Source organism: Taudactylus pleione, unplaced genomic scaffold, assembly GCF_031769625.1.
Source record: "Taudactylus pleione unplaced genomic scaffold, aTauple2 ptg000201l, whole genome shotgun sequence".
Lineage (NCBI taxonomy): Eukaryota > Metazoa > Chordata > Amphibia > Anura > Myobatrachidae > Taudactylus > Taudactylus pleione.
In genome coordinates, this window is record NW_028284603.1 from 49,211,634 (window position 1) to 49,232,561 (window position 20,928).

The 20,928-nt window shown below is 46.4% G+C and overlaps 1 protein-coding gene across 3 annotated transcripts in view; it reads right to left on the reverse strand.

The window, feature by feature from the left end:
* ABHD12 (abhydrolase domain containing 12, lysophospholipase) overlaps positions 1-20,928 on the reverse strand; it is a 136,437-nt gene that overhangs the window by 12,933 nt on the left and 102,576 nt on the right. For all 3 annotated transcript variants that reach the window (XM_088477363.1, XM_088477362.1, XM_088477364.1), the window contains exons 7-11: positions 16,500-16,629; positions 15,728-15,765; positions 14,879-14,958; positions 11,842-11,924; positions 8,947-9,025 (exon numbers count right to left, since the gene is read on the reverse strand). In XM_088477363.1, the coding sequence (XP_088333489.1) occupies positions 8,947-9,025; positions 11,842-11,924; positions 14,879-14,958; positions 15,728-15,765; positions 16,500-16,629 (410 nt within the window). The remainder of the gene's footprint in view (positions 1-8,946; positions 9,026-11,841; positions 11,925-14,878; positions 14,959-15,727; positions 15,766-16,499; positions 16,630-20,928) is intronic.

Below are 20,928 nucleotides of genomic sequence, written 5' to 3' on the forward strand. Positions count from 1 at the left end.
ACAGTGTTGCGATCCGATATTTATAACCTGAAAGCAAACTGCTACATAGGCTGTAATAACCACCATAAATAATATCTATTATTGGATAAACTGAACTATAATTATTTAATTCTGCTGATCATCCGGATTTAAAATGCGATTAGGAATAAATAGTGGTTTATTAATGCCATACGATTTATGACTAGTAGCTTCAAACTAACTATCATATATTGCAAATTAGCAAAAATATTTTCTCATAAATCGGATGTGCTACTTAATAAATACAACTATAGTTGTTGAAAATATTGTATCCTTTAAATGAATGAGATAAGAAATTGTTAGTATTTAACTAACTAATACAATTTTCATCCCATAATTACATTTATATAAAAAAATAATATGAGATATGGTAAGAACTTACCCTTGTTATCTCTATTTCTACAAAGTCCATAGGGTTCCACAGGATACCTTGGGGTATAGGTGTGACGTCAGTCGCAGGGCACCAAAGAGTTAAGCTTTCAGCCTCCCAGGATGCACTAGGTCCCCCTCCTATACCCCGCCCCCGGGCCAAGGCACCTCAGTTAGTTACCAAGCCATAGGCCGGAGGAGGAGAAGGAAGAGAGAGAACAAAGATCTGGACACATACAAGAATCACATTCTCACCAGAGGGAGACGGAAAACCGGTGACCAGAGCAAAGCCCATCTGCAGCACAGGTGCGACAGGGCGGGAGTCCTGTGGAACCCTATGGACTTTGTAGAAATAGAGATAACAAGGGTAAGTTCTTACCATATCTCATATTTTCTACTTCAGGGTCCATAGGGTATCCACAGGATACCTTGGGGATGTCCCAAAGCAGTATCCTTTAAGGGTGGGGACGCTCCTGTGCAGAAAGGAGAATCCGCCGCCCGAAGGAAGCATCCTGAGAGGCGAAGGTGTCAAACCTGTAATACCTCACGAAGGTATGGACAGAAGACCACGTAGCAGCCTTGCAGATCTGAACTGCCGAGGCACCACGTCGAGCTGCCCACGAAGGACCCACAGACCTAGTGGAATGAGCCTTCAGAGAAGGAGGGACCGGTAGGCCTTCATGAAGATAAGCTTCAGAAATAGCCATACGGATCCAGGCTGCCAAAGTTTGCTTTGAAGCAGGCCAACCCTTTTTACAGAAGCCATAGAGGACAACAAAGCGTCCGACTTCCTAAACAAAGAAGTGCGGTCAACATAAGTCCTTAAGGCCCGCACAACATCCAAAGAGGCCTCACCCACGGAAAGACCCGGTGAGTTAAAGGCCGGAACAACTATTTCCTCGTTAACATGAAACTGGGAAACAACTTTGGGAAGAAACTCGGGCCGAGTGCGGAGCACTGCCCTGTTCCCATGAAAAACCAAGAAAGGGGGTCTACAAGAAAGAGCCCCTAACTCAGAAACACGTCTGGCTGAAGCAACGGCCAGAAGGAAAACAGTCTTAGCTGTTAGCCATTTAATATCCACTGAGCCCAGTGGTTCAAACGGCGGTCCTTGGAGAGCCCTCAGGACCACAGCCAAATCCCAAGGCGCCACAGGTGGAACAAAGGGCGGCTGAATACGGAGAACACCTTGCATAAAGGTGCGCACATCCGGGATTGTAGCAATCCTACGGTGAAACCAGACAGATAGGGCCGAAACCTGTACCTTCAAAGAAGCAAGGCGAAGCCCATGATCTAGTCCCGCTTGCAGGAAGGCGAGAATCCGAGACAGACGAAACTCCCGCGGTGCATAACCTCTCGGTCGACACCACTGGAAGAACGTATGCCACACGCGATGGTATATCCTCGCGGAAGACGGTTTCCGAGCTCGTAACATGGTACGCACCACAGAGCTGGAAAACCCCCAGGACCTCAGCATGGCCGTCTCAACAGCCACGCCGCCAAAGACAGCCGAGTCAGGTCCGGGTGAAGACAAGGACCCTGAGACAGAAGGTCCGGTCGTAGCGGCAACCGCAGAGGACTGTCCACGGACAGACCCTGAAGGTCTGAGAACCAGTGCCGTCTGGGCCACGCGGGAGCTATCAACAGGTGCGTCCCTCCTTCCTGTTTGAATTTCCGGATTACCCGTGGAAGAAGGGAGACCGGAGGGAACAGGTATGCGAACCTGAACGTCCACCGGACGGACAGAGCATCCACCAGAGACGCCCCTTCGTCTCTTGTGCGAGACCCGTACACCGGCAACTTGTTGTTGTGCCGGGACGCCATGAGGTCGATTTCTGGAAGACCCCACCTGTCCACCAGTAGTTGAAAAACGTCCGGGTGCAGGGACCATTCCCCTGGATAAACGTCCTGGCGACTTAGAAAGTCCGCCTCCCAATTTAGCACTCCCGGGATGAAGACCGCTGATATGGCCGGAAGATTGCGCTCCGCCCAAACCAGGATCCGAGAGACCTCTACGAGAGCCGCCCAACTGCGAGTTCCTCCTTGCCTGTTTATGTAGGCCACGGTGGTAGCATTGTCCGACTGGACCTGCACCGGGTGACCCTGGAGAAACCGCTGTGCCTGCAGGAGAGCATTGAAGACCGCACGGAGTTCCAAGATATTTATTGGAAGCTCCGCTTCTGTCGGTGTCCACCTGCCCTGGAACAAGTGTGGACCCGAAACTGCTCCCCAGCCCCGAAGACTGGCGTCCGTTGTCAACAGGACCCAATTTGGAACCCAGAACGGACGTCCCTTGTTGAGGTGGGTCGTCTTTAACCACCACGCAAGGGACAGGCGAACCTCCGGGGTGAGCACAATCGTCTGGAACTTCAGAGACTGAGGCAGCCCGTTCCACTTGGACAGGATCAGGTGCTGCAGAGGTCTGGAGTGAAACTGGGCGTATTCCACCATGTCGAACACCGACACCATGGAGCCCAGTAACCTCATCGCCGAGTGTAAGGACACCCGGCGGCTGTGCAGACAACTGCGCACCCTTGACTGTAAAGCAGAGATCTTGTCCTCCGTCACGAAGATCCTTTGCTGTCCCGAGTCCAATAAGGCTCCAAGATGCAGAATCCTCCGAGACGGGATTAGAGTGGACTTCTGCCAGTTGATTAGCCAGCCGTGCCATTGCAGCAGTGCAATGGTCAGGTCCAAGTGGTGTAACAGGAGCTCTGGAGATCCTGCCACCAATAACAGGTCGTCCAAGTACGGCAACATGCGGACTCCTTGCAGCCGCAGAGAAGCCGCCATGACCGCCATAGCGTCCTGTAAGTTCAATGACACCATGTAGTCCCCAGGTTCCAGCGCCAGAATGATGGACCGTAGGGTCTCCATCCGAAACTTCGGGACCCGCAAAGACTTGTTGAGTGCTTTGAGGTTGAGAATCGGACGATATGACCCATTGGGTTTCTGTACCAAAAATAGATTTGAATAGAAACCCTGGCCCCTCTGGGAGAATGGAACAGGCACTATAACTCCAGCCTGGAGCATAGTGTGCAATACCTTCCGCAGCTCCGTAGCCTTGTTCCGGTCTGATGGTAGACCCGTGGTGAAGAATCGAGCCGGGGGTCTGTGCCGGAAGGAGAGGGCGTACCCGTGAGAGACCACCTCCAGAACCCAAGTGTCTGTCGTAGTGAACGACCAACACCGGGAGAACTGCAGCAGGCGGCCTCCCACCCTGGGATCCCCCAAGGGGAGACCCGGACCGTCAGGCCGCAGGCTTGTCATCTGGCTTGGGGGCCGGACGTCTGGTACTCCATGCCTGTTTCCGGGGCTTGACCGATTTCTTAGGGCCAGCCTGTCGAGGAAACGACTGTGGTTTGGGCCTGCCCTGGGCCCTAGATGACCGAAAGGACGATGGTCCAGAACCAGAAGGAGCAGCGGCCGACGGGAGACAAGCAGATTTGGCTGCCGCCAGCGTGGCCACAATCTTATCCAGATCCGGACCGAAGAGAACTTCTCCGGTAAACGGCAACGATTCCAGACCTTTCTTGGATCTGCGTCCGCCTTCCAGGATCGCAGCCACAAGGTGCGACGAGCAGCTACCGCTGCTGAAGAAATTCTAGACACCAGAGTACTAATGTCTAGAGCCGCCTCGTTGATGTAGGTGGCCGAATCACGGAGATTGCCAATCAACTCCGCCTGTTCGGCCGGACAGTCGGATTCAAAAGAAGCCTCTAATGAATCCGCCCAGCGCTCCATCGCTCTGGCAACCCAGCAAATGGCCATAGCCGGCCGTGCTGCCCCTCCTGCAAGGGAATAAGCGGACTTCAGGCAGATTTCTACCTTGCGGTCCGTAGCATCCTTAAGGAGGACATGGATGGCATCGGCAATGTGGCACTACGGACAAGACGGGTCACGTGAGAATCCACCTGTGGAGGGGATTCACACTTAGCAAAATAATTATCCGCGAACGGATAAGCCACCGCCAGGCGTCTCTGCGGCTGGTATCTTTTGCCAGGTTGTTTCCACGCCTCCTCTAAATGGTCCACCAACTGACCCGAAAGAGGAAAGACTGTGGCATCGCCCTTCACATCTTTGAAAAAGGCATACTTAGATTTAGCCGCTGGGGGAACTTCGTCCTCAATCACCAAGGCTGTGCGGACCGCCCGAATAAGTCCAGGAATATATACTTTGGACTTAGCATCAGCGTCCTTAGTATGGAAAGGTTCCTGATCGTAAGGATCCAGAATCTCCCCATCATCAGACGTCCCTTCGTCATCCTCCTAAGGAGCGGACAGAGACGCCACCGGCCTTTTATGAGGCCGCATCACAGACTCCCCTTGCAACACATCCGACAAGTGCTGTACAGAACTAGTCAGGGAGTTAACCCACGCTGGCTCCTGAGAACCCGGGAGCGGGGAAATAGGGAGACTGTGGGGTACCACCAATTGTCGTGGGAACCCCTGCATGGGTGACGACACCACAGACTGCTGGGACAAACCCATCGGAGTAAACGCGGGCTGCGGAGCTAACTGGCCCACTAAAGCTGTTAACGCCTGAGCGAAACAAGCCCAGGGCGGCTCCTGTACCGGTGCTGTAACCGTAATAGGCCGCGCCATGGACAAACACTGCCGGCAAAGGCCCTCCGCGCTACCCTCCCCCTCCGCTAATGGTACTTTGCACGTGGTACACTGTAGCCGGAGGGGAAAATCACTTTCAGACATGATGGCACCACGTATGTGACCTCTCTCACCAATTAAGTATTAAATAGGCGAGAGACCACCCTGCAGCACCGCACCGCAAGGGCTTTAGCAGAAAGAACAGGGACAGTAATAAAGCTGACAGTTTAGAGAAGAAAAGTTACAGGCAGCGCTAGCACAGTCACATACAATGCAGAGAAATAACAATTCCTGCACTAACAGCGCTGATCACTCAACTACACAGACACAGGGCCTGGTAGGACACAGCGCTGCATACACAGACCTGAGCCACAGCGGAGGAGAGGTATGCGGGGGGACCCAGACCACGATGCTTCCTTCCAGACTTCCAGCAGCGTTCACCATGCGTTGCAGAGAAGATGGCCGCCGAGGAGCAGAGAGAAGCTGGCCTGGGGGAGGAGCGCTGACACAGGACCAGTCAGCACAGTGCAGAGAGGGCTGTGTGCAGCGGGGGAGGCGCCGGCTGTGAGACAGGGAAGGCGCGCTCCCCTGGCATGCATTTAACCCCTGGGACGCCGCAGCGCTACCGCTCTGCTGCGGTCCGCTGTCCCAGGGGGTAGTGGAAGCGCAGGTTGGTCGCCTGGCTCCACGCTGCAGCCAGTCCCCAGGGAGCCCCCTGCCTGGGGACTTAGGACCATGTGATCAGCGGGGACCCACCGCGGGACCCCGCTGCTTACCTCTGTCCCCCTTGAATCCGGCCATGGTCCGGAACATCTGGGGTCACCGCTAGCTGTGACCCCAGACGCCCACCAGCATCCCCGGATCAGTACCGGCGTTCTGGTACCGGCGGGGTGTAGGGAAGACAGCATGGACGTCAGGACTGACTGTCCATGCTGTTCATCCAGATGTGCAGCCACAGCTGCATGAAGAAAAAGCTTCAGGGGCTCTTCTAGCCCCCACTCCAACAGGTGCACCCGACTCCGGCCGGGCACCAAACTAAACTGAGGTGCCTTGGCCCGGGGGCGGGGTATAGGAGGGGGACCTAGTGCATCCTGGGAGGCTGAAAGCTTAACTCTTTGGTGCCCTGCGACTGACGTCACACCTATACCCCAAGGTATCCTGTGGATACCCTATGGACCCTGAAGTAGAAATATATCTTTAACCAATCCAACTAGTTAGATTATTTCCATCATAGATCTCCTTTATGATTGTTGTCTGTGCGGAAACAAATCATTAATAGAAGATTTATTTTCATACTGATTAAGAGATAACTGGTGCTAGGAATTTTATCTGACCAATCAAGGTCAAGATCAGAATGGAGAATTTCGGCCAATACCAGGCTTGATTACATGATAAGATATCCATTGGATCTTTATATTTGGTAGTAAAGGCTTAAACCATAGAGCAGTATTTAGAATTTAAGCATAGATTAAATAGTGGACTTCGCTTTTTATTAATTTTTCATCATTTATTTAATTAATGTTTTTCACTTATTGGTGTTGTTTCCTTATCACTAAAACCTTATATTTCACTGCTTTAGTCCCGAATATGGGATATTTTTAAATTGAATACAATAAATGTTATATTTTAATATACTTACTCTTGGGCGCCCATGAGACAACAACCCTTGGTCTTCTCTGTCTTTCTTCATTCTAATATATTATGGTTGGAATAGGCAGCACCCTCATATCTAAGAATTTATTGATATATATAATTGTGGGGCCATTCATATAATATCGATTAATCCATGCAGAGTGCAGACATATCTCCCTTTTTTCTTTTTGTATAATTAAAATGTACCAATTTAACACAAATAATGAAAAAGATCTTTAAAAATGTATAAAGGTGAGGAAACATCAAAGATAATTTTGGTAGAGAAAGGGAAATGTTAAATCTAAAGCAAAAAATCCAAAAGTGATAAGAATAATTCAGAATTAAAGAAGAACCTGCAAACTCCTGCAGAAATAGACACTAAATACACCAGCACATTGTGTGAGCAAAGCTCCCAGATACAAGACAATCATTATGGACCTGAGAGAAATGTCAGGTTACGTCTGACCCTATTCCAATATTCTGGAATGCCAGACTACAATCACAGAACAAATGACTTAGAATTCAGTCATCTGGGACTCAAGCATTAAAAGTGAAATTGCTTGGACAGTCCCAATCTACGGTATGCAGTCGGGAAGCCGGCGGACGTAATCCCAACGGCCGGCTTCCTGACTGCTTTATCCCGGCGAGGGTTAAATGACAGGCATCTAAATCTAGACGCCTGTCATTTTACCGACGCCGGGAGACCGGCGCGCAGGCATCCCGATCGAAGTGAAGCCGGGCACCGAGCGCAGACAGCCGATGGGGGGGGGGGGGGGGAGATTTAGGGCTCCCGGGGGGGACATAGGGCTAGGCACCCCCCCCGGGAGGTTAGGGTTAGGCTAGGGGAAGGGAGGGTTAGGCAACTCCCGTGGTACTTCGGTTCAGGCGGCGGGGAAGGGGGGGTTAGGTTTAGGCACTTAGAGGGGGGATTAGGGTTAGGCACCCCTAAGGAGGGTTAGGGGGGGAGGTTAGGTTAGTAAATACTTGCCTGGGGACGATCAGGATTTTCACCCATGTCGGGCAGCCTCTGTCGGGATTTGAACCGCTGGACTTGTGTCCGGCGGTAATTCATACCGATTCCCAATGTACAAACATCAGAATAGGTGTACTATGTGCCAACATGGGATTAAATATGATGAACGCTCAATGAAAAAAGCATAAAAACATAAGTCTCTACATTCCTTAATATACTCAAGAGTAATGAGATCTCTGAGGCATGATCCCTACAAAATGGTCACTCTATAGTATTCTATATGCCTTCATTGTAAATACTTTATAACAAAACTGTAGTGTTGGGTCAGGTCTCCAAATTTCTCTTAGCTGTTAAGGATTTGAATCTATTATCGTTGTATATGCAGGGCCGCTGCAAGGTTTTTCGGCTCCCTAGGCAAATCTGCAGCCTACTGAACCAGCCCCCACCACCGTTACCAATACCCACTTTCTATCCCATCAGGTGAACGTAAGGAGGCGTCATCTTCGTTCCATAGTCGTCACCTGCATTTAGTACAACAAGTATGTCTCAGAGAAATCCTTAATATTGCGATGGGCAGACTCTGTGGCGCCCCCCAGATCCGGCGCCCCTAGGCAGCTGCCTAATGGTAGAGCCGGCCCTGTGGATATGTATCCAAAAGACTGAAATACAATGTCATGTCTGTGCTGGTACTGAGCCAAGAGAAAGTCACGTTTACCCATGTAAAAACATCATGGCGCAGGCGCTGTATGTAAGGAGGTAACAGAACCATTCCACAGGGGAACGGTACGTCCCAAATTGGAACAAATTGTTGTATTATACATAGGCGGACGGTGGGTAGGGTTCTCCTACCATCTGTCTCACTCACTAGGTTTTCACGTCTGAACTGATAATATGAGCAGACGTCTGGCACACAAAACCAAGTAGCCTTAGATTGCTGGAAAGTAGATCAGTAATATAACCCGCCTGCAACTCTGCACAAATTTTTAGCAATGAAATGTTGACATGATCTACACCATGTAACATATACAGGTGTATACAAGACAAAGAAGGCTAACCGAAATCTACTAGTACATAATTATTATCAAACTTAGGAGTCTATTTACTAAGCAGTGTTAGGAGACAGAGTGGTGCCAGCCAATCAGCTCCCAACTGTCATTTTTCAAACACAGCCTGTGAGATAACAGTTAGGAGCTGATTGGCTGGCACCTTATCACTTTTCACTCTGTCTCCTAACACTGCTAAGCAAATAGACCCCTTTTAATACGCTTTAAACCTAGACAGTCCTATGTAAAGTGCAGCGGAATATACTGGCTCTATAAAGTAAATGTTAATAAATAATAGGTACGGTACCTTCCGTCCTAGATGGAATGGGATCACAGGGTCATCTTCTGCATGTAGGATGAGCAACGGGCAGGAAATATATTTCACACTAGAAGAACATTAGAAATGATTAGTAATAAATATTGCTAGTGTTCTCTGTTTAATGAGTAGATGTTTGCAGCAATTTATTTTTATTACAGAATAATAATAATCCCTGTACTGAAAAGCGCATTCCTTTGTTTCTAGTTTTTTCCCCAAGGGTTTCGGGGTTTGAACAGGATCAAATCAAATTATAAAAGAATCATTATGTACAGAAAATGCTTTGCAATTAGTGGTCGTCTCCAGAGGTGTGGCTGCAGAGCCCAAAATTCATATAGGGGGGCCACACCAACTGCCCTTTCAAATGCTGCCAAACATCTGCAATACAGAATGTTCAAAATGCATTTGTCTTACAATAAGTTTAGAGAGACTGTAGAACCTGTGGGATAACACTACAGAATCCCTGCACATCATAACTGGGCCCAGAGCAGCGGAGCCTCTTCTTATGTCGTTAGGCAAACAGAAAGCATCTGACAGACTAGATTGCACATACTGTACATGGAACGTGCTGTAGGGTTATGTCATTGGGCAGGTGCCTTTTATCTCAGGGGGCAGCATTTATCTATGAACTAGAGGCACACGCAGGCACGCGAGAGGCACAGCAGGCATTAGAGGACTATTGGTAAAGGAGACCACAACATGGCCATTTGTGTGGGAGACTCTTTATCAACAAATCTGAAGCTCAAACTCCCACGTACATACACGAATCTGAGTTATTGCAAGAACTAAGTTTAAAAAATGGGCAAAAGGCACTAAGTACTGCCGTATCTCTAATATGTGCCTGTTTATTTAGCCCATGTACTTCACTTTAAATGGGAAGCTTTGCACAGAAAATACTTATTGCACAATGAGTGAATAATATGCTGTTCGTTTGTACGATTAAGCAGAAGGATTAAATAAATTGTGCTTTGCATCAAATAATGAGGCAAAATTCAGTTATTGATGATGAATATTCTCCCACACATCTGGAAGCCTAGACAATACAAGCAGGCTTTCTAAATGAGTGACACAGCCAGTGAGGCGAGATGTAGCTTCCATGAAGTGCAGAGTTTATGGTGCTGGAAAGAAAAATCACACACTGGGTGCCACAGGCCCACACCTAAAGCATGGGACCAGCCGCTTTCTAGATTATCATGTGCCCACTAACTCCTTTGACGGATTATGCTCATTATCCATATTGTGGGCATGGGCTGGGGGTGAGGGTGTTGGGGAAATCAAGGTTATAGCAAAAGGGGAAACGGTTTAGACAGCTTTATAAAAATGGCAAAGGGAAATAACGGGACTCTCTGCAGGCCCCTGTGTATGCGATAAGTGCAACACAAATACATAACTGACTGCAGCTCTATAAAGTACCTTCCGCCTCTCCATCTCCCATATATCACCCACACTATCTTGTACATGTTACTTAACAACCCAATTTGACTAACAAATAGAAAGGGAATATAGATTCTAAGGAGGAGGGGGGGACAATTCAATTAAGTAAGGAAAGGCTTACAATGGAGGCATATCACGCCTGCAACATTGCCCGTTTTTATTACACACTGCCATAGAGGTGATGTTGGCTACTGTAAGCATTGGTGATAATTTCAGTCACAAATTGCATCTCAAGATCACATTTAATTGAACTGCCCCTTATATGCACAGAAAACACAACAGCGACAACATATAGGGAAAGACACTATCAGAAGCTAGTAGTAAGAGACAGGCTCACCAGGTGGGATGCTGACCCTGTTACACTGACAAACAAGACTCCCCCGATTGCTATAACATGTATTGGAGATGTAATATAGTATGTACAACCACATACATATTGTAGTTCTACAGTCTGTTGCAGTATATAAGGAACAAGTTCTAGCTTATAAGTTATTTAAAACTATATTTGATGTTATCCATGGATCTGTGGCTTACTTTAATAAATAGGTCTCCTTTTCACACCACACTACACAGTAACCAATATCAGTTTGGCAATGCATAATTCATCGATTGCGAAATGCTAGAGGGCAAAAGTTACTCCACCACACTTGGGGGTTAATTCACTGCAACAACATGGAAACCCCGCCAAAGGCACCGCAACTCGTCCCCCTCGCAGCTAAATCTCGCCCTGGACTCGTTGATTTTTGTACACAGGGCTACAAACAAAATCTGTGAGTATGGAGGTACTGTAAGTGTAACATATAGACGCACTCCCTCTCAGCCGCGTGTAATTCACGTCTAATGGAACTGGAGTACATTTTCAGAAGTAAACTTTGGGATGCAAATGATGGGCATGTTCTTTACGAACATAGATCTCAAACTCTAAGTTTACCAGCATTTGGTTTTTGTTTGACTGAATGGTACATATCTCATGCATATAAAAAGACCCCTGTGTATTAGGCCAACTCACCCATATACTACTTTGTGCCCATCCCTGCTCCCCTTGCACGGTCTTTCTGAACCTAATCCCCATTATATGGTGCTATCACACTTGTGATAATATGAGTTGTCCTAATACCTATGGGACTAGAATCTGTTTATAGAATCGATTTTTCCATATTTTATGTACAGTAATGCTATGGTTTGTGTCTCTAGATGCTTATGTAAAACTGTAAAAATAAAGAATTAAGACAAAATCTTTGGAATATTTGTGGAGTAAATTAATATAGGACAAAACAATCTTAAATATCTCTACAAGTCATATAGTCCTAGTATACCGGGGGTTAGAACGGGAATCTAGAAAATGTTTTGGGTTAATAGTTAGAATCATACAATTGATTATTACAGGTTTGTAAGTAAGGCTGTTACTGGGCTATATGCATTAGAAGGTATGGGAAGAAGTGTATAACTTACTTTTCATCATTCGCAAATTTTATGCCACTTGCTGTTATAGGATCAAGGAAGAACCAATCAAAGCCAGGAAAGTACCTGTAAATCTAAATAAAACACAATAATATTAGCAGAATAGATATAGGAATAAAGGGTTCAACATCCAAGCCCCTGAGGGGCCACAAAGAACCAACTTATACTAATGACATGGAAAGATCCTTTGGTGCAAATATGAATGTCCACTCCAGACTTTCAGTGTGAAGCAAGTTATTTATTAATAGGATATGTGATCACAACAAACGCATATGGAAACAATTAAAAGGCAGAAACATGTAGTGCTGATGGGATAATTCTTGCAATACGTACCGTGGTTACAATAGCTCATGTTCATAGAACAAATGGCACTTAAATAGGTTTTCTTTAAAAGGCTCAGCAGGATTCCACAAGGTTTAAAGGAACCAGAAATAATCAAATCTATTTTATTTTCTTAATTTTAAAATTAAAACAAAAAAAAAGGTGCGCACACCTCACAGCAACATTGCACACAGGGCCTAATTCAGACCCGCTCGCGAGCGCGTAGCGCTCGCAAGCGGGTCGATGTTGGGGCAGTGCACATGCGCACGACGGAGGCGGCTCAGTCATGCGCATGCGCGAGACCCGGATAGCGACAGCGAACGGCGTTGCTCCGGGTCTCGCTACAAAGGGGGCGTGCTGTCGATGGTGAGTGACAGCACGCCCCCTTTGGTGGGCGTGCCGGGGGCGTGGCTGCCCAGACGGAGGCGTTCCCATGGGAACACCTACCGTCTGGAGCCGAAAGCTCTCCAGGGCTTGCAGTCACGAGACCCTACCACAAGGGTTTTGTCGCAAGCCCGATGGTCGCAATGGTCTTGACCATCGCGACCATCTTTTGGCCACTCGATATAGCTGTGGGTGGTCACCCACAGCTATGCGAGCGACCAGGAGGCCGCTCTAAAAAAAGAGAAGGATGGCCCTGATTCAGAGCGAGCGCTCTGTCAGAGCGTCCAGCTCTGAATCAGGGCCACAGTACAAAGCTTAAAGGCACACATTCTCTCATGTTGCACCCATCTCTACTCATGTATTTAGGAGTTTTCATTACGAAAGACTTAACCATTTGTTCCAGGCTAATTTCAACCCAATGCAGGAAAAAGAAAATGCATGTACATAATCTAAGAACAATGAGCTATAAAATCCTGATAATCTCTACAGATCCAGGTGAACCCCATCAAATAGGTCCCTAACATCACTAATACTAACATTTCTTCTACAATTGTGTATATAGGGATGTAGTTATGAGACCGGCGGCTGTGATGCCACCGGTCTCAATACAGACAAGGAAAGTCTGAAAAGGGACTTTGAAATCTGAACGCCAGCCCGAACAAGGTAAGTCCGGGACACCCTTAGCGTTAGCCACGGGGAGGGGACGATAAATTAGGGAGCCTAGTGGGGTTAGGTTGTTTTTTTTGTGGGGGGGGGGGTTGGCACATCTAGGGGGAAGGGTTAGGCACTCCTGGGAGAGGTCAGGGTTAGGCACCCCCCCCCGCGAGGGTTAGGTTCAGGCACCCCCGGGGGGAGGTTAGGGTTAGGCACCACTAAGGGAGGGTTAGGGGGGGGGGGGGGGAGAAGGGTAGGGATAGGGTACTTACCTGCCCTGTCGGGATCTTCTACCTTCGTGCTGCCGGGACTTCATACCCTTTCCATGTACACTGTACACTTGAAGGCTGGGACTCCTGCTTGGTATTAGCACCCCTCCCATCTGCCCTTAGGGTTTTTTAATCAGCACAGGTTCCAGCATTGCTGTCTACACATTAAAATGGGCATATTATAGGTAAGTCCTGGATAAATTGACATAGGGGGATTTCAATTAGCCACGGTACTTTACTAATTGATTGCAAATTAGGAATTGCAATGGGAACTGCGTTTCCAGAGACTATGCAGACGCAGAGCAGAGTGATTGACAAGAAGTGCCGTTTGTGGGTGGGGGGGGGGGTGGTTTTCGGGCAAACGCAGGTGTGGCAGTCCATTTCAACGCCATTGCAGGGGCATGCATAAATTATCTAGTGCGTGGAGTGCCATAAGCAGCCATAGCACTGATAGCGTGTGTGTTAGCAATTTCTAAGTAAGGTCAGGGCTTGTACAAGTGTGCATTTGGGTCCGATGTTACTAGATGTCACCGAATGTTTTGCTATGTTGCCCAAGTATACAGATGTGAGTAAGGGGAAGTGGGCGTCCTTATGTCTGGCTGCGTTCAAAATGTAAACATTTAAATAGCACCGCTGATATTAGAAACTACATTGTGTGCGTATAAGCAGAATTGCGATCCGTAGTGAATCAGACCCAAAGTCCAGTTTTATTTTCCCAAAAAATTATCGGGTCTAATTGAATTCCCCCATAATGTGTTAGTATTAGGGATGTTAGGGACCCATCTGATGGGGCTCATCTTGACGTGGTGGATGGGCAAACATTTTTGGACAAACATATACTCCAAATTAAGTGTAGAGTAGGATTATTTTGACTATCATTGCTCTTAGTGCTTAGAGTGTGCATCTGCATTTTCGCTTTCCTGCATTGTACTACAAGTCACAGCATGGTAGCACCTCCAATTATGTTTAAAATTAGGGTTTGCAGTCCAAGCCCCTTCCCCCCCCCCCCTTAATTTCAACCTAATGTAATCTCGACTGCTGCTCGATTTATGCAGGTGCACAGGTGTAGTCATTATTCTCTGACACATTTTAAAAGATACACAGGTGGAGCTAATTATTTCATTTGTGATTCTGTGAGGAGACCTGGAAAACATGCACTGTTTGGGGTCCCGAGGACAGAGTTTGAGAACTTGTGACCTAGACATGCACTCCATTGCCAGTAGTGATCATATTTATTTGAAAGTGGTCAGTTGCTTTGCTTTTTATCTTAACAGAGATGCTTATATAACCCCTGGTACACCGCACTGGTAACCCCCAACACTGTTTTGTGTCATGTAAGTCATTGGATTTTTCATTCAACACCAATAAGAAACTTTGCACTAAAAAAGCTCTGTACTTGCCACAGAAAATGGATGACTTTTCGCCTCCTCGCGAATGTTTGTAAATGGAGATTCCAGTATTAGAGCATCAGGTGGTGTTTCTGGAAATACAGAATGTTTATGTACAACTTCGTCCACAGGTTTATATAAGTCACAAAGACAAGACTGGACTCTACTTAAACAATCATTTCCCTCTGAATTGTCTGCATCTGTGATCCTAGTGAAAAGCTACCGCTGAGAATAATATTTGTATCAGAGGCACTGGGCCAGTAGTTACATCACTACAGGTGCTACTAGAGTCATAGAAACAAAACTATAACATTATGAACATTTTCAATTCTCCAGTAAGCAGCATTCAAGAGGCAGAATTGTATCCTATCTTCTGCAGGAGATCGCACTTTATGTAATCAGATATACAATTATTACATAGTACAAGTAGGTCAATAATGACTGATTCACATGCAGGCGATTAATGGTAGAACCTTAGGAGGGGGATAAGGATATGCATTTCCATTTATAGCTCCTTACAGTGTCTACGGATGTGCTGACTATATGCTGGTTGACACGGCTCCATGCTTCTCACAATCAATACAGATGCAGACCTTCTAGTATCATTATACAAAAAGAGAGACTGCAAATACATCTAAATACTCAGAAATGGCACAACCCTATTAAATAACCTATGACATAAAAATGCTGCCGAGATGCCACCAGTCAGTACATTATGTATTGCATGAACAATGGTGTTAGTAAAAACAAGTGAAACAAAAAATAAAATGAAAAAGCTGTGTAAGAAGTTATAGTTAATTGACTGCTATAATCACAGAACAAGCAACACCACCAAGTATAGAACAAAGGCTAAACACATACCTCTTTCACATAGCCTCCTCACCAAGTTCGTAGCAACCCTAGAGTCATAAAATAAAATACAGCCAGTCAGTGAACCCATCAGAGCGATGCTGGGATTAGTAATACATGACTAAAACATCTACCATATTAAAGCTCTTTATTAGGCCATTCTTCTACAGTATCCATCCCAGCTGTGTTTTATTGTGCTTTTCTAAAGTAAAGCTGGCCACAAACTAGACCGACTTGCATCCAACCATCCAACTAGTTGATTGGTTGGAATGAAACTCTGGTAAGGAATGAAAGCAAATGACAATCAGCAATTTGCTCCCAAATGCCAGAAAATTGACAAAAACTGTTGTTTGAGCAAATTGTTTTGATAAAACATCTAACAAACTTGTCTGACGACCATTTCATCTGTTTTCTGGCATTTAGGAGCAAATTGCTAATCATCATTTACTCCCATACCTTACCAGATTTTCATTCCATCCAATCAACTAGTTGGCTGGTTGGATGAAAGTTGGTCTAGTGTGTGGCCAGCTTAAGCATGACAGACTCAGTCTAAGAGAACCTGGATTATATGGCTGCAGTTACAAGTAGAGCAAGTTTTAGTTTAGCTCTTACAATTCATGACAAAACACTATATAAAAACAAAGTGTACTTGGCACTATCAAAGACAACCAAACCAAAAGGCCTGTCATATTCTTAAGAGGTTTTATCCTAACAGACAACTGCAATTTAAGAACGGATGGCAGCAATGTTTTTACATTTCTTATCAAGGCAGAGGTTTTATTACCCAGTGCCCAACGAGTGTCCCCAGATGTAGACTGGGTTGTCTCCACTTCTGGCCTTTATCCAATCAAAGACATGAAGGGCGTCATAGGTCATACCAGTCTCTGACGGTGAGCCAACAGAGTCACCCCATCCTGCAAGGAAAAAATGTATACAGAACTTTGGACAGAGGACTACGGATCATCGCTCAGGCACACGACATATCACATTACATACAAATATTTATAGTGCGTATGAAGAAAATCTAAGCTACAAGTAGTGCAGTTTGAAAAATAAAATAGAACTCTTCTATCTTAATAATGTAAATAATCAGTCAATGTTCACAATAGAACTGTATGAATTTGTCAGTATACAATGTATGGACTCCATGGAGGTCCAGGTGGGCGGGGTAGGTGTGCAAGGCCGCAAATTACATACCAGCCCCTTGTGACATAACACAATCCTAGATTTATGCCATGACGACGTGACTCAGGAAAGAGAAAGAGAGAGAGAGAGATAGAGGGAGAGAGAGAGACAGACAGACATTGGAGCAAGTTTGGGGGGTAGGGAGCAGTAGCCAAGGATGCAGAAACTGAAGTGGTGAACATGGTTTCTTGGTGCATGTGCAGACCCCAGGCAGTACCGGCTACAAATCAAGAAATTCAAAAGAGCTATTCATATTTGCACAGTATTGTCTGTAGGGGTGTGATATGTATTCAATTCCCGACAGCGGCTGCCCGACAAAGGAGGAAATCCTGATCGTCCTAAAAGGTAAGTATTTACTAACCTAACCCCCCTAACCCTCCTTAGGGGTGCCTAACCCTAACCTCCCCTCTAAGTGCCTAAACCTAATCCTCCCTCCCCTTAGCCTAACCCTAAGTCCCCCCTGGGTGCCTAACCCTAAGTCCCCCCCCGGGAGCCCTAAACCTAACACCCCTCCCCCCTGTGGCTGTCCGCTGTGGCGCCCGGCATCCGCTTGCTCGGGATGCCGGGCACCGGTCTCCCGACATCGGGTAAATGACAGGCGTCTATAGTCTGGAAGCTGGCGGTCGGCATTTAGACCGTCGGGTTCCAGACTACATCCCGTCTGTAGAGCTGCACGATTTGGATGAATTGTAGTGCAGCCATGCAGTATGTTTATTTCATTTGTGTTGGGGTTGGCAATTCAACAGTTTTAAACTAAAATACAAGAATGCATATATAATAATGAAAGCCAAAAGTATGATTTATTACGCTGGGTACACACTTGTCCAATCCACCAGGGATCCAAATCCCGACCAGACTGTTGACACAATCCTACTGGAGACCTAGGGCCTGATTCCGAGATTGCAGTTGCGATTGCATTAGCATAATCTCCTACGGATTGTAAGTGCTAACATATGCTGATGCCTTCCAAAGCTTAGCCGAGCATAGGGACGCCCACTGCTGCCTTCTCAAATCCGTCCGACGACGGACAGCAGCATAAACACCTGTAACATCGACGCAGATTTTAGCAGCCATGCAGCTTGTAAGTGAAATCTGATCTGCCTCTAACACTGCAGCTCTCCTGACACGCAGAAAGCGCTCATGCTGCAAAGGAGATCACAATGGCTAAGTTATGCATGCCCATGAAACGGAGTTTAAACTGCCCTGACATGCCTGCTTTTGCCTTGCCACCCTCCACTGCCTTCCCCAAATGCTGACTTCTTGTCATTGTGCGAGAGTGATCGCACTACAATAGCAGCGTGTGCACAGTGCGGCTTTAGCTCATGTGCAATGGCTAACAATCATTCTAACTGCATAAATATCGGCATTGCGTCAGTCTCTGAATCAGGCCCCTAGGTCAGCGATACACCCAATCTATGCGTACACTCCAGTCCAAGTTTGCTGCAGATCTCCAATCTGCATCTGCTGAAAGGATTAGGTCACTGTACACTCTTCCAATCTTTGGCAGACCAGCGGACACTCACTCACTGCTTGAGGAATTAACTGGGACAAGAATTGGATAAACCAGTGGCAGGAGCGTACACACTTCTATATTGGTCAGGTGATTGTCGATCTGGTCTCCTGAATTATCAATAATAATAAGTACTTAAAAAATACAATTTGGAACTCGTCATGAACCCCTGAATAGAATCTGGTTTATATCTAAGATTGAGTACGCTACTAGTCTTTTCAGTAATACAGTGGAGAAGTTTCGCTCAATTTGGTCTCCCTGGTACTCCTCCCAAGCGGTTACCCTTACCCGGTCTCATGTGAACTGAGATCCAAAATTTCAATCCTGTTTACTTTTGTGTGTGTCCCCCCGGCTCGCTTATACTCCCCCTCCTTCCCTTCCCCATCTTCTTCCTCTTCATTTTTCCCGAATGTTCTATTTTATTTTTTATCAAAATGTATTTTCAGTATTTCCATTGATGTTTAGGATGTTGTCCTTTACAACTTTTATATTGTTGAGGAATCTTTATTATGTTGCCTATTATGTTTATTTTTTATTTCAATGTGATTTCTTTATTGCTGAATATGTTGCTATATGACTTCTCTATATATGTACTATTTTCATTTTCTATGTGACTTAATGGGGTAGATGTATGATAGCGACACTTAACGTGCTGCTATAACGCTTCCTGCTTCGCCTCTTTACCGATGTGCAGCAGGAAGCACTACCGATGAGATATAAGAACATCTCATCGGCCGGAGAGGGGGAGCGTTAACTTCCCCCTCCGGCGCTACCCGCTAGAGACCACAGCGCATCAGCCTAGAGCTGACGCGCTGTGTGTCAGTCCGCCGCCGGCTTCACTGAGCATGCGCGGGATCTCGCAAGTATCGCGAGATCCCAGCGTGCAGCCTGGAGCCTGCAGCCGCCGCAGCAGGGACAGCACTGTCCCTGCTATGGGGATAGGCTAGCGCCAGGCTGTAGCTGTCAATAACGACAGCTACAGCAGGCCGAACGGTCAGGCGATATGACAGTTCGTACATGGACCAGGCTATCGGCACTGCTATCTTGTAGATAGCACCACCGATAATAGCGCCCCTGTCATTTACCGCCCAGACCCCCGATCATACATCGGGGAGAAGCGGAATCAGCGCAACCGATTCTCGGCTTCATACATCTCCCCCAAAGTCTTTCACTAGATTTTGTATCTATTGAGATGCCATACTGTTTTGTTGTTTATCTCTATAAATTTAATAAATGATTTTAAAAAAACCAAAAAAAAAAAAACCAACACAATTTGGGCACAACAATATAATCTTAAATCAATAAATACTCCATTAAACTGCTCCTAATAGGTTAACTTAGAACCCTCAATATTATATGAAATTAAAAAAATATGGATTACACTAAGTGTTAATATCAGGTATTGTTCATCACCATAAAACACATTAATCCAAAAAGGAGCGCTATCCCAAGCATATAAGTTGTGATATTAACAAAGACAAATAATACACTCTAAAAAACATGATCTAGCACAGAATATACACAGTGAATAAGCCAAAGATAATACCCACACTAGAAAAAAAGCCTTAAAGGATTACCTCTGCAACGCGTTTTTATATATAAAGGCAATGTGCCAAAAAACGGAAAATCCACTTGTAGAGCCAAATATTTAATGGCTCTCAAACGTTGGTGAGAGCCGCAGGGTTACTGAAAGGCGATTCTCTGGTTCTTAACATTGACTTCAATGGTGGGAACCGTTCATTGGCTGAGATAGGCGGGGGCTGACCACTCAGCCAATGAACGCTCAGACACAGCACAAAGGGTAATGCCGCGTCTGAGCTCTTCATTTGGGAGGTAACAACCATCGTGGTTGGCTCCTGTTTCGTGGATCTGGTCTTCTCGTTTTTTTTATTTTACAAAGACCAAGGATGCCTACAGGAAGCAGGGGACCAGTCCAGGTAATGTAGGGGAGTATGTATGTGTGAGTGTATATGTATGTATTAAAACTATACTGTCACGGTGTGTGTATTGTGTTTATTTAACATTTCTTTTCAGGTGAACTACAGGTACCATCGGGCTCTTAATGGAGAACCATAAGTACCAGCATGCGGTGGAGGCTTACTGGGACCTGCAGTTCTACTCGTAAAGATAATGTTTACTATTCTCTTTTTACACTACACTTACACTAACCACCACCCACGGGTGGCGGGGATAGCCCCAGGCAATCAGCCTAGGCCTGGGGTGCCCTGGAGAGGGGGACCCCTTTATTGGGGGGACCCAACTCCCCAGGGATCCCCGGTCTGGGCTGACTAGCGGTCAGGAGTAATGTTTCGGCTGGGGAACCCGGTGATAGGGTTACCCTGGCCGTGACATTACCTACCCCCCTTCCCTGCTAGAAATACAGGGAAACTCTGTGTTAGAAATTACCCCCCCAGCCGCTAGAAACACAGACATTAGACATTACCCCCCCCCCGCTAGAAATACAGGGAAATTACAGGGAAACCCTACGCATTTTTCACCTGTAATTCCAGAATCGGAT